Source organism: Parus major, chromosome Z, assembly GCF_001522545.3.
Source record: "Parus major isolate Abel chromosome Z, Parus_major1.1, whole genome shotgun sequence".
Classification (NCBI taxonomy): domain Eukaryota; kingdom Metazoa; phylum Chordata; class Aves; order Passeriformes; family Paridae; genus Parus; species Parus major.
The window spans coordinates 25,912,896-25,928,095 of NC_031799.1; the positions used below are offsets into that span (position 1 = coordinate 25,912,896).

The 15,200-nt window shown below is 39.7% G+C and overlaps 1 protein-coding gene across 1 annotated transcript in view; it reads right to left on the reverse strand.

Moving 5' to 3' along the window:
• Positions 1-2,934: 2,934 nt before the first annotated feature.
• Positions 2,935-15,200, reverse strand: part of LOC107215844 — a 47,894-nt gene continuing 35,628 nt past the window's right edge. The window contains exons 6-7 of the mRNA XM_033520510.1: positions 4,066-4,153; positions 2,935-3,284 (exon numbers count right to left, since the gene is read on the reverse strand). Of these exons, the coding sequence (XP_033376401.1) occupies positions 3,197-3,284; positions 4,066-4,153 (176 nt within the window). The 3' untranslated portion in view covers positions 2,935-3,196. The remainder of the gene's footprint in view (positions 3,285-4,065; positions 4,154-15,200) is intronic.

Genomic DNA, 15,200 nt, shown 5'->3' on the forward strand with positions numbered 1-15,200 from the left:
GAATTTCTACTCAGAAGACATTAAGATGACAAGGGTCATGTAAGTATTCACAGTTGCCTGAGCCACATGTTCCTGGGTGTACCATTTGTAGTGATACCATCTCATAAAATCCCCGAGCCGAGTAAAGACCAAAAGGAATCTATTTTCAAGTTTTACTTTGTGCCTAATCTTTGCTCTCCCACACAATCTATAAATGGCAATTGATTTGTACACAGATGAGAATTTGTAATAAAGAAGTGCAGGAAGATGTCCTTTCTTCTTCACTTTTCTTCTGCCTTGGTGAGGAAAATGTTGCACTTAAATTGAGCTATATACTTAACAGAGGCACGGTGGTGTAACTTCTAAGCTCCAACTAACCAGAAGGTTAGAACAGAGGATCATAACCACCTCTCCAGAAATTTTTATATCTGTGTGTTGACTGTTTCTATTAAATTCAGAAGCTTCTTGTGCCTCCAAAGCCCTGCAATGTGGATTAGATACTGGAAAAAAAGTCCTTCCTGTGACCTCTATAGCTGTTTGACAATTAGTGGTTGCACAGCTGGCAGAAAAGCTGGAAGTAGCCACTGGGTCTGGCATGTGTCTATGTTACCTGAGCTGAGTGCTGCAGGAGACTTCATCCATTATGACAGCCAATGATTTTCATGTGCATCTTCCAAAGACAGCCAGGCTTACCTGTTCTTGTCTCCCCAGGAGGAGGCAGCAGCAAAGCAGGGCACAGCTGGGCAGATGTGCTGTACAAGGAAATAAGCAATTCTCATTTCCCTGGTTCTGCTTCTCCTCAAAAAAAAGTCCACAGAGATTCTTTTCCACTAATAGAGATAGTGCTGATTATTTACATTAATAAGTAGCTAGCATTCTCAGGCAACCACTGAAGGGCACATGGAATTCAACAGGAATTTTATCCCTAACACCATCCATCAGCTTAGGATGCTACCAATGGTAGCCTACCTACCAGTAGGTCTGCATAGCATAATATTATCATTTATGTGCACATGTGGAAGGAAGAAGGAGGACCAGCTGGGGTAAGAGTCATGAAGGATGGAGAAGAAAATCATATTGGCACTACTAATTGACCTGAGGCCTCTTCTCTAGTCCCAGTAACTTTTTTATCATTTGAATAAATGCATGAGCTTTCACTTGCATTTTAGCCAAAGGTGACTTAGTAGGGAAAACTCTCCTTCCCTGAGAGTTTTGGAGAAGCAAAGGAGGGGTCTTTACTTTTGTATACTGAATGGCAGGTTTGAAAAAAAAGAGGGATGGTCATGGGAGAAAAAAAGGAGCAGAATAATGAGGTAGCCACACTGGCTGAAGGAAAACTGCAGGTAATTTGAGAAGAATTTCATTATACAGGACAAATTAAAAGATTGAACTTGCAAATGGAAGCCAATAAAATGACAGTGACAAAAGAAATAGAAAATAAATAAATTAAAATGCAGAGGTAGATGGAAGTGAAATATTGCTTTCACCACCTAGTGCAAAATATGCATTGATGTTTCAATAAAAGGGCAAAGGGTGAAAGAACTACATCATAACCTAATTTTAAATGAATCAAGGATCTCTTGCAGTAAATTCATATACAGATATATATATATATATATATAATGTGTGTGTGTGTAGCAAATACATGGAAATTCACTCCCACTGCAGAAATTCCTGTCAGATTTACCCAGTTCTGCAGAATTGCATCAGTCTGTCCTGTCTGTACTAACAATGCCTCTAATGCTCATTTTCTGAGGTGAAAATGGAAAGGTGAACAGCATGTGAATCATTAATGTCTTTCAAAGTCTGTTGACGGCCTGAAGAAACACTAGAAAGGTGCAAACTAGCTGAATTCTGACATCTGAAGTTAATAGCCTGCCTCTTATTAGAAATAAGTACAATATAAAATTAAATATAATACCCCATTATTATGAGATTTACTGAATGCATAATTAAACTACTAAAGAATTTCTCTATCTGCCACAGTGCTTTGCAAACTCCGGAAGACTCTTTATAAAGACAGAACAAGCTGCAAGTGGAATGGATTTGATACCTGGCTACTTAACCAGACAAAGGCTGGTGATTTTTGTCATTGTGCAATGTAGTGCCTTAGTGTAGGTATAGCCACTGAAAACTGTGATCTTGAGAAGATAGGGTCATGCATTTCTGCAAACTCTTGCTCCCTGTGTCCTTTAGGGTGATGAACCAGATACTTTTGCAGGGAGACTTTAAAATACAGACAAAACCTACTCAGACATGACATCTAGTTTTGTTTCCCTCACAAAAACAGGGATTTTAAAGGTCATCTAATGGAGGTATATGTCATCCCACTGACAAAGAAAATGATTGAAGCAAATTATAACAGTTATTATGAAAGTATGAGTTGAATAAATGCCAATGTTGTGTAAAAGAATTATGTGCAAATTATTCAAAGGGGAAATTTTGACTGAAAAAGGAACTACAGAAGGAACATAAATTCTCTGAAGTGCTTAGTGGTAACTAGACTTTATGTACCTCTGAATTAAAGAAAGCTCAGAGCATGCAAAAGTTCTTCTCTTGAACATCCTACAAATGAACCAATCCAAGGAGAAGGAAAGGAGTGCACCTGCAAAAAAATTCTTGCAGTTGAGACATTTGCTTTTACTCTATGTAAAGACAGAGGTAGTTGGGCCATCTGTGCTGTACAAATAAAAATCAATCCTAAAGTGCATGAATCCTACAGCACCTTTAAAATAGAAAGATTTTTTATTCTTTGGAGACCAAAACTAACCTCAAGCTGTATTACCTAATGAGCATCACGCACTACCTAATAGGCAAAAATGTGAATGAAAGCCTGAAAATCCTTCAAGTCATTGTGCAGTGTTTTTAGTTGCAAGAACATCCTTCTTCTCTCATATCACTGATAGCATCAATTTCACAAAGAAAAGTAAGTAATGAGTCATTTTGAACAGCAAGTAATGATAGTACTGGCCTTTATTCTTACTTGTGCCAAAACCCCTTTCACACCAACCTGGGAGACTAGAGAGTCCTAAAAGCAGCATTTCACCAGGTGTTGAGCAACCTTAATGAACATGAAAATCAAACCCATTACTTGTGAGAGAGTATAATAAAGTGTCTGGATGCCAATAACCCTCATACAGGTGCCTCGCTCACTGGGAGACAGAAAGAGACTCATCAAAGTAACTAGGAAGGTAAATTATTCCATTAGCTGCAGAAATCAAGGAAAACCACTTCCAAGAAAGGTGGCACTGTACTTGGAAGAAAGCAGAGTCTCTCTCCCTCTCTGCAGCTGGTTTTGCAGAAGGCTGTGGGGGATAAAAAAGAAAGAATAAAGGAAAGAATAGGTCTTTCTAAAGCTTGAGCACTGGTCATCTGAAGTATCTCCTAACTCTGCAAGACAATGCATTGAGCAGACAAGTACAGCTAAAGATGACTGGAGAGAGAGGAGAGAAGAAGGTAAAAGAGAAGCAAAGAAGACAAAAGCTGAGAAAATATTACTAGAATAAAGTTAGAGGGAAGAAAGAATCAAAAGTAACAGGCAGAAAATTGAAAATTAAGAAAACTAAACCCATAAACAAATAACCCCACAGACTTAAACAAGATGTCTCTAATAGGAGTTTGGGCTACAGTGCAGTATAAATATGAGCCTAAGAGAAAACAAAAACAAGACACATAGGAATACTTTCTCTTTCAATTTGCCCTTGTTTGTTACATGTCCTGATTTTACTTCTAAAAAGGGAAACTCTCTGGCTGAGAAAAAGTCTTAAACATTCCTTGATGTTACCGTTCACTTTCTCATCTCACATTCCCATTACTGGAATGTTTTCACTTTGACTATCAATGTTTTCTCTATCATCAGGCAGCTGCACTGAGTGCATCATCTGGGTACAGTGGGATTTGGAGCCTGGCACTGGGGAGAAAAGGGTGGTAGTGACACCCCAAATCCACAGGAATCTGAAAAGAATATCTCCCATAATAATGGCACATACGCATCACGCACCTCTTGCACTGAAACATTTTGGTTATGCCTTAAACCCAGAGCATAGGGGCAGTAATCTTGGGTAACTTCAAGAATGCTTTACTAACCTGAAGCTCTGCTGTTCCTTGCAGTCTCCACTGGACCAAGACTGGTCCTGTTGATGCTTCAACACCCTGCTCCACTGCTTGGCTCTACCTACAGTGGGGAAGGTTGGTTCAGTCCTGCAGGTTCCTCCAGGATGAGTGTTCCCAGCCTCTGTCTGGGAAACAGTCATGTCTGACCTTGGAAAGGCAGTGCTCCTCTACCATGCAGATTTACCTAGCTATGGGGGTGGCCCAAGGCCATGGTTTTTATTCTGTGAGTGATATTCCCCACCCTTGCAAAGGACAAGCATTTAACAGACCATCTGCCTATGGTCTTCTCACTGTCTACCACGCTCCTGGCAATACCATACCTCCTGTTACATTTTAGCTCCTTTTCCTTCAGATTCAGTAAAGCACTCATGTGCGTGATGTCAAAATCTTGGTACAATATGAAGGGATAGAAAAGGCTGCAAGCTAAAGGGGAATTCTACATATTTCTGAAATGGCAGAAGCTATTGTTTTGCATAATGCCTACCCAACCCCAAATTGATGCAGCAGATGGAGGAAGGGAGAACAGGTTACATGCCTGCAGTGTAAGTGTACTGACAGGCTTTGCTCTGCCAACTACCTAAATGACTTGCCATGCCTCTGTTAGAGTGGTTTCTGAGAGGATGTGAAATTGCAGTTTAAATTGTGATTTATGAGTGCTTTTCATGTCAGAAGAGTGTGCTGAAGCAAAAGTTTATCTACAGATACCAGCCCTTGAGTGATAAAATAATTATTTTGTAAAAGGCAAAATATTTATCATTTTGATATTGAAAACAAAGAGTAAGCCTTGATTGGAATCCCCTAGTAATAAACACCTTGAAAAATCACATTATTTGTATAATCATGTTATTTGCCACTCTGTGACTTTAAACCAAAGAAAATTCAAATAAATTTTTTTCTGCTTTATTTGCTTCCAAAATAATTTCTCCTGTTGTTATTTTATGACTTCATATTCTCAGCTTTTACACCAGTACTTATGAGACTGGGGTACCTTAATTTTGTTGATGCAGACTTAAGATCAGATCTAGGAACTTGGGAAACTAGGTGTCGAGTTTCCCCCAAACATGTGCCTCTTAAGGACAGTCCTGGGAGCGCTGAATCTGGGTAGTCAGAAGTCAATCCTGCTTTCAGTTCCACTAGAAATCCTGGGCTGGATTTGAAGAAATAACATTTTGGAAACCAGAATTTACTACCAAAGCCAAATTTTTCTGTAAAGCATGCATGATCCATGGATTTGTACCTGTTTCACTGCAGACCACACATAAAAAAAATTCTACAGTATTTCCCACTACAAATCAATAATTACTTCAGCAAACTTTTTAATTTCAAAGAGAGATAAAAGATTAGTGAGGATCAAAACAGTGTCAAACAGGCTGAGATTCAGAGTTTACAGTATAGTGACCTAACATACACTAATCTACTAATACACTGTTGGTTTATACTAACAGAGTTTGTAGCTATGCATATAAAACAAACCAAATTTGAAGCTGTGAAGCTCTAACTAGCCAAGAGCCAAGCTGTTTTACAATTGTCTTGCTAAATATTTTCTAAAAAACACCCCACTCATTTCAAATCTAGACAAGTCTATGAATGGCTAACTTGGGCAAGAAGAGAATGGTTTTATCCCACCTTGAATTTCTGCTTCACAGGAACCCAGGTCCTTTCCAGTATCCTGTACCATAATCAAACCGACTCTTTCCCATCCCTAGGCTGTGATCACTGTCCTTGCTGACCACCACAGTGCACTAACAGGTAGGGGAGTCCCATCCCCATCCAAGTGGTGGTAGTGCAAGCACAGGGATGCAGCTGCAGGAACTTAGCTCCAATCTCTGTTGTCACCCCTGCTCATTATGGCCCAGAACAAGGACTTGCAAACTCCATGATAAGGCTCCTTGTCTGGGTTAAGATGTTTGTCCTTCCCATAGTGAAAACAGCTTAATAGGTAAACGGGTTTGTCATCTTATCCCAAAACATTCACATCAGCATGTTCATACAGGATTTGTGTGAAGGAGCAAGGAGATGACGGTTGCTTCCAGTTCTCTCAGTAAGTTTTAGTTGTTCTGGTCAATTTTGGATGTCTTAAAAACACTTGTACCTCTTTCACCTGCACTTAAAGTAATTTGCGATTAATTTCAATTATACAGTCCTTTTGTGAGATTATTTGAACAATTGTAAAGAAATCTGTGCTTTCCTGGAGCTTAAATCACCTGCTAGCACCAAAATGGGGGTTTGGTAGATACCAGTGCCTGCTTCCTCACTGTATGCCCACAACAGCCTCCCCATAGCAGCATGACTGCAGGACTCAGTGTCTTCCTGCCTGCTTGTGCATAACCACCATTTCCTCCTCTGTTTCTGGATCTCTGCTGCCAATCCAGATTACCTGACAGCAAACATGACAAATTGCCACCATGGGACAAGGGGCTCAGGCATTTCATCAAGGGTGGTAATATAATATGGCCTCTCTCCTGTCTTTTGTATTTCCTTCACATTACCATTGCCTTCATTGATCCTTTCCATGTCTGCCCTTTCATGTGCGCTACTGTCAGCCTTGGTTGACATGGTACCAGCCACATCCCTCGTGAAGCCAGTGCACCAGGTGACTAACCTTTCCTCTCAAGATGTCCTTGTCAGGAATTTTAAATTCTGATTAAGTATAGCTTCACAGGTGAAGCTATACTTACAGGTGGTTTTTCCCACCTGTGAGGGAATGCTATCAAGTGCTTTGGCACCAGGAGATAGGTAGACAATTATAGGGAAGAAACTCATCCTAATTCTGATCTCTAGAAAACACTGCTCTTATTTTCACTGTGTGTCACATTTAGCTTCTTTGTGTGTGTTTTAAAGATGTTCTCTTAAAAAAACCAGAACAAAACAAAACAAAACCTCTGGAATTAAACCGTCCTGCTTTTGCAATCCTTCAGCTGCTGTACTGCTATTGCAAATCAGTAGGTCACACTTCTTTATTCCCACATAGCAACTCAGCAGCAACAATAGAACCAAATGAAACTTTTCTACTCATTTGTTTTCTGTGGTCTAATACCTGCCAAGCGTTTGACCACAGATCTTTGGCTTGAGTCTAAAGCCTTTGGGACCCTGAGTTGGCTTGCCTCCAGTTACTAGCTGAGACTGCAGAAGCTTAGCTGGCATGGGCAGCACAGGCAGTGTGCACTCACTTCATGAGGCCATAGGCACATTAAATTCATGTTGGATCTCCAGCTCTTTATAGGTCTTGGGGGAAAAGGGAATCAATCCACTGAGCAACTGTTTCTTTTTGCAGAAATATGTACCAGTTCTCTTTTCCATTTTTGTTGCTTTTCCTACATAATGATGTTTCCATTTAGGGACATCTATAGAAACACTGACTTATTGAAGGTGTTTCTGGAAAGCAGGAGACCTAGATGAGACAAAAGAGACAAAAGAGACAAAAGTGCCTTTTGAAAGACACACCAGCCCACCAAATGTAAGAAAATTAATTGTAAAAGAGTAAACATTTTTAAACTGATTTAAAGTAGTTTTGAAGTCAGTGGAGCATACTGCAAAAATCAGCTGCCTAGTTTTACAAGTGTGCAGTTCTCCATCACCTCTACCCTGGTTTACACAGAGCATGGATCAGTCTTTCTTTGAATGAAGTCAAATTAGAAGTTTCACACCAAGTGCAGCTAAGGCACTTCTGCCCCAAATCAGTCCAGGAGATCAGAGGAGAGAAAGTCCAAAAACTCCATGATCCTGAAATGTACATACTACACGTATGGGTCCTTGGCACCAGCTGTTTCATTTCCTCCCTTGGAGCAGTAGGAGCAGTCTACAGCATCATACAATTCAAACATAGTTTACTGAAACCTATTCCATTATTCTGGAAGTTGAGAGTATAAGCTGAGCAGTGCATGAGCAACCCTTAGCATCTGCTTTCCATGTGGGAAGACACAGATAGCTCCCCATCTGATATTACTACTACCATTTACTAGAGTAGCACCTAGAGGCCGTTGATTGGGATTAGGCCATTATTATAGGTACTGCTTAATAAAATATCCCCTACCTTAAATAAAAAAGGAAAAAATGTATACTGAAGTACAGCCTATTTGTAAAAGGAGCAAGACAGAGGTTACTGCTGTGGTTATATACTTTTACATAAATGGCATCGCAAGTGAAAAATTCCTTTGGTCTTATTCTCACCCAGATTCATGTTTACCACTCAACAGCAAATCTGGCAGAGCTAGCTGATCACAGCTGAAGCCAGCCCTGAGAATGCAAAAATGCTGGAGGTCAGGAGCCAGGTGGGATGGAAAACTGGGCAGGGAATCTTCCTCCAGCCTCCTTCTGCCAGCTGCTGTTTCTGAAAGCCTCTGCCAGAAGACCTCTGCCTTTACTAGCTCTAAATCCACCCCTGACAGCAACGGAATGTCTTTGATTTGTATGAATAAATTTCAAAATGTCCTGTGATTACAGCTTCATAATATTCCGGAAGCAGATGGCAGGCACAGATGACACTGACAGTCGTTGTAAGTGCAAATGGGAGGTGGCAGAGAGGAGTGAGGAAAGACAGAGTTAGTTTAAGAAAACTATGAAAGAAAAAGAGATATTACTTTGAAGATTCAACCAAATAATGAAAGCAGGTAGAGAGGATTCAGTTGCCACTAGGAGAGAAATACAAGGCTCTGCTTCTTGAACTAGTACAATGTGTGCTTAAATGCCTTACTAAGCAGAAAAGAGAGGGACAGAGAGAGAGAAAGACATTGATATATTCAACTGCCCTTAACAATTAAGACCAATACTGTGCTCTCCCAGGAAATAAACAGCAGTATACCTTTTAGAAACTAGCACTCATCACCCGCACACATACTATTAACCCCAGCTCCTCCTTTACTTCTGGACCAGAGGATAGAGTTCACTAGTCTGAGATAAAGTTTTTTTCTAAATCATCTTAGGAAACAAAGTATTTATCTGCCACGCCCACAAAAGTTTAAGAAACATTATACCCTCGCTGCAAACTTTGAGGTGATGTTTCCTTTCATTAAAGTGCAAATGGGAATGAGAAACCATCCATGCTACTAAATGATATTCTTACAATGTCTCTTCAGAATACTTTTCCTCTTACTCCAGGCAGCAAGGAGAGATTATTTTGTTCCTTCTACAGCCCAAAGAATTAAGAAATAGAGAGGAAATCTCCTGGAAGATAATCAGTGCATCTTTTTTCCTCTCCTCATCACCTTCCCTTCCTAGATTTTTCTTTAAACATAGCATATATCAAAGTAAAAATTGACATGATGTTCTCCTGAAGCTCTGCTACAGTTTTTTGATTTTGGAATTTTCATTTTCTACTTTATGATGATCACATGAGTGAGGATAAAATACTTGCTTTTAGGCAGAGATGTAACAAGCATTGTAAGTTTCCACTGCAATGAAACAAGTTCTTTTGTAGATGGGCAGGAAAGGATTGTGTGCACTAAATCGTATCTGAACACTTGAACATTGATAAAGATGCTATGTGGGGAGTATATGGAAGAGTGGAAAGGGGGAGAAAGACAAGAAAAGAGACACTGGTGGATTAGCCAGTGAAGTCCTCACTTTTGCTCTAAATGCTGTCCACCCTAGTTTCTCAGTCCCACTGAGCTGCAGCTGTCCATGTGCATGCACACACACATGCACACACACATAAAATCCCAATTATTAACAAATAATTAATCAGATTTTGCAGTTTTTCCTCAGCTAATTGCCAAGTGTGAGTCAGCACAAAGACTGAATTGCACCTGCCTTGTACAAAAAAGTTTGTTCTTCCAGCTGCACAAAACAAGACAGAGATGATTTCAACCATGCCATGCTGTGCTGGATTACTTGTTTGCCTTTTCTCTTTGTGGGATGCTATTGTTCAGAAGGGATACCACTGAGGCTGATAAATTCACCTTACTTCCAGCTGCTAAGTAGGAAAAAATAGCTTTGTGTTGCCCTGATTTTCCTTTCATGAAGTTTATAAAACACCAAAGTGCATCTATTCCTAAAAAGGAGAAGGCCATCTGCTCAACATCTCTGTCTTAGACACTTATCTTTCATACCAGGATTGCACACCAATCTTGCACACCAGGTTTGCACACCAATCCCTGAAAAATCCTGTTCAAGTTTGTCTATCAACAACATCCAGTGCTTTGTCTGTCTTTTAAAAACATCTTTTTAATTATTCTAGTGTCTTGGCATGCAGGTCTATTCTCAGTGTATGATTTGCCTTCCTCTGCCTCATCAGAGTGAGAAGGAATTAATCCCAGAGATGCTTTGGCAGAGCCTGGTGGAGAGCACGGTGAGGTCTCGGAAATGGCTGTCTCGGATACTCCTCTCCTGGCATGGGCTGTGGCTGGGACCAGGACACTCCTTTCCTGTGCAGAGTCACTCATCATCCTCCATCATGCTCTTTGTTTGCTCTGTCTGGCCCAGTTAGCCCAGATAGATAACAAAAACTTCAGTGGGCCATTGACAGTACAGGCAGCAGACATCTGGAGTACGGTTCCTCTGTACTCCGGATGTGCAGATCATGCTGATAAGCCCCTGAGAGCAAAGGGCAAACTTTAGGACAGGGTAGAGCAAGGCTAGGCAGGATAGTATCATGGAAAAGTAAGCTTGGTAAAGCTCTCTTTCAAGGCTATATGCACTAGGATTCACGACAGGCTCATTCTCAGTAGCAGGAGCTGGCGTTGCTGCTGAGCTCTGATGTGTGCACTCAGCCAGATACACTGCCATAGGTGTGATGGGCATCTATGTATGTATTTACTAGGTAACATGGGGACAATTATGGGTTTGCTTCCCACCTTGTCCATTCCACACGACTCATGATCTTTAGGGAATTTAGTGACACTACCTGAGCACCTCTGTAGGAGATACATGACACTTGCATGGTATAGGCTTGTTGGTCTGCAAGATGTGCTGTTTCACTTGGCTGATGGCCACTGCAACCTGTACTTTGGCACTGTGGGTGACCCATCTTGGCATTTTGCCTGTATCTTTGAAGGATTTAGGTTATGGTGGATTGATTTTATTTCTGTAGTTTACACCCAGGCATTGACCTTTGGCTGTTGGCAGATTGATCCCTTCCCAACAGCTTTGTTCATCCAGCATTTAGACTTACATCATGACAGTAAAGGTTGAAGGACCTTTCTTACAGCTATGCCTACAAATAAATAGCAATATTGTAAGAAGGCAAGGGCACACTGAAAAAAACTTGAATCAACCTCAAATGTAGGCAAGTCTTTCACACAGCAAAACCTACTTCCATCAGAGATGACGACAGCCCTGCCTGGTGAAAAAGTTCTTTGTTTCACTTACACCAGCTTTTCCAGCATACTCAGTCACATCTTGAAGTGGTGGGAAGGAAGAGATAAAGCCCATTACAAAATGGATATATTTGTATGATTTTAGCAGCTAGAGAAGGCAAATTTAAAGAAGTGTCACATGTGACCCTGCTAAAATGTCAGGAAAATACTCTCCAGACTGTTAGGGTGTATTTGAATGTGAATCATCCCCTTAATCAACCCCCCTGGGAATACAGTATCACCTTGCAAAACCTGGCAATGTCACCCTTGCTGATTATTTCAGGGTATTGGCACTGGGGTTTCTACTTGGACAGTAGAAACACAGAGAAACTGAAACACAGAGAAAAAGATTATTTCTGGGTGTCACAAGAGTTGTTCAATGCATTTTAGAAAAAGCATTGAGCTTAATGGACCTTTGACACAGAGGCTTAGGTTGCTTCTGAAACACCACAGTGCAGTTCAATTTGTCTTGGAAATAAAAGGTTATAATTTTACTTCAAAATAATTGAATTATTTGGGCTGCCACTGCTAGTGATTCAGGAGCTGTTTTACAAACAGCTCAGTGGTGTTTGGCACAGCTAAGCTGTCCATGGGAAAAGCATGGGATGGTTAGTTACAGAAAGCCATCTTATTAGCCCTCACATCAATAAATTCTACTGATACAAATTATTCTTTTCCTTATTTTAGTTAGGAGTATTATTTTCCTACAGTACAAACACTATGTAAATGTATTTTCCATAGCAAATAGCCTGATAGCTAACTGGGCTGAAGTAGCTTAATAAAGTTTTAAGTAGAAGTGCTGGCTTTTTGTGGCCTAACAAAGCCTTGTGAATAGAAAAACTCTCCAAGCACAAACATGGCCTTAGACCATGCAGTCCTGAGGGGCAGTGTCAGCCTAACACTTAAGGGAATCCAGACCTCAGTCTAATTATTGTTTTAAAAATGTATATCTCTGTTTCCTGTTAAACTGACTTCTGCATCACTTTCAAGGTGTGGAAAGACTTTCAAGAGTTTATAATTCAGCCACCAAGAATGTTGTAATGTCCTCAGCTGCCTATTTCTTTGCTCTCAATGACAACTTCATCTCTGATCTCTAAAGCTCTTACTTTGCTTTTCAGAATTACATCTGTGCTCTTTCCCAAAGATTTTATTTACAGGTTGTTAGGACTAAACTTGGGGAGAAGAAGAGAAATAAACTGCGGAAGTTAATCTTCTGGTTTTTTCCAGCCTCAGTGTGTCTCCTCTACCTACACACAGCAGCCTGGATTTCTCACAGTTTACTTCAGGTGTGTATGCTGGCCTTCTATTCATACATAAATCAACTTCATTGATGTAGTGTTAGAACTTACATGTTCGGTTTATTAGGAGAGTTTAGTTCTAAAAACTTCAATTTTAAAATCCCACAGTACACTGCCTGACAGGCAAAAATTTCATGCTGATTAGTCTAATTGTCCACTAATAACAGACATATCCCTTTTACTATAACATACTATTAGAGTTATGATGGGAATTGTCTAAAAAACCTCTTCCTCTCCATTTTCTCTCTTAGCCACTCCAGAACAGCAGTACCACTATCTTTTTTTTCATGTACAGTCTATACATTGTGTAAGACAATGGTAGACTAAGAGAAAGGAAGTAATGACTAGTTATTTTGTGTTTCATTCATTAGAAGAGTACTGCATTGAAAGTAGAATGGAAGCTCTTATTTAAAGTTTTATCTTTGTCAGGAATAAATGAATAAACAAGACAACTTTTTAATGAGAAGATGGCAGGTGGTTCACCATATACAAATTTTGCTGTCTATAAAACTGCATCCAGAGTCTTTATACAAAGTTATGAAGTATTAGGGCTCCATTTGATGACTCATCCAATGTGTCTTCCTACTCTCAAGCACATTATATGCTCCCATACACATATGAGTACACACCCTTGTGTGCTTTGGACTGATTGGTTTAGATTAATGTCTTAATTTTCCAATTTGTAACAGAATGCCATCAAATTAGACTAATTTACCATGTTTCCTGGTGGCACCATGTATCATATAATTTTATGGTGGAAGGAGTCCTTACGCATAATAATGCACTTGTGAGCTTTTCAGCTGCCCTTCCTATGTAGTGCTCCTGTGTTTAACACTCTGAATTAATTCACAAGGTTTTACATCAAGACAAGAAAACCACAAAGATCTGGTCTAAGCTGAGTAGAGTCAAGTTCACCCATTTTAGCAAGTTCCTAGAGAGACCAGACCTTAGCTTTGAAATAAATCACTTGAATGGCATAAATATATTCTGAAAAACAGGTTGATAAAATGAGTATATTAACATATTCTGCATAAAGATATGTGATTTTTGTGTTCTGTTATTTTGAGCCCCATGAAGCAAAAACTACATTAAAAAACATATTGGATGGAAATTATGTAAATGCAAATCAATAGCAGAGCGCTGATCTATTTATATAGAAATCCAAGCTGATTTTTAAAAAGAGGGGGAATCGATCATTAAGGATATTTTGCAGTATCGCTTTCTATCTTGTAACAAGCTCTTAGTGAAGTCACTGCTAACAAATGTCCTAAAACACACCTTCTATACCCAAGAAGCCATGCCAACAGATTAACAGCCCTGAAGTATGGTCCTTTCAGGAACTCTCTTTGGACTGTGCAGCTGCCCGTAATTATCAACATGGACCATGTGAAAATAGAGAATGCTCTCAGCTTCTTAATTTGAAAGTGAGCTGTACTCTGAAAAACCAAAAAACTAACACTTCACTCAGACATCTGTCTGTGAAGAGAAATTTAGTGTCAGCATCTCAAAATGTCTGATTGAAGCAGTGTTAAAACTGGTCCTGAAGAAAAAACAGTAGTTTAAAAAAAAAAAAAAAAATGGACAAAATATGTAATTTTCTTGTTCCTTCCATGATAGGAACTTCCATGACCTTTTATTTCTAATTCAGAAGAAATCATATCTTGGGCTACAGGTTATTTATTCCCTCTGCCACACTCCTCCTAAAATGCCATGGACTCTCAGCGACAATCACACTTTGTAGAAGTTTTCAAATCTTCCACCACTTTCACGATTGTGGGTCCCTCCCAACTAACCATAACCTCTGATTAACACCCAGACAAGATGGTTTCATCCACACATGGTTCCTGCAATAAGTAAATAATCACCCGAGGTGTTCATTGCTAAAATGTTCTGTATGAATTCCTTGTGACTGTGAATGTCATTGTGAGTGTGAATGATACTGTTTACAGTGATGAAAGAGAAAGAATCCCTTATCCCAAACACTTTTGCCCTCTGACCCTCATTTACCTGCAACATTAGCAAAATCTCAATAGCTCACCCAGGTAGCTGGCATAGGGAAGGGCATTCAGCATACTGATTGCTATGCAAAGCATGATGAACAGTGATGGTCATCACCCGTTTGGCAATTATTTCTCCATTTTGTCATTTCAATATGCCTCTGAGGTTGCACAGAAAGCTCTGTGTCTCAACCATATTTATGGGTATTCTCAGCTGTTTGCAGTTATTGTGTAGTTCTGATTAATACTTCTTCCTCTGTGACACAGAAGGAGCTGCATTCTAATACCATCTTTATTTTTTCTAACAGATTCCATATGTTTGCATTGAAAAACCACAACTTATAAATCAAGGAAGTAATGTTGGAGGTCCATAAAATGTGAGACCATGAAAATGTCATCACTATACATTTTATTTTCCTGTCTTCTCTTCCTGAATCTTCCAAATGTTGTTAGCTTATTTATGGCTGCATTGTTCATTTGGGATACCTTATTCTTAAGAGGTATTCTGGCCAGGACCTCCA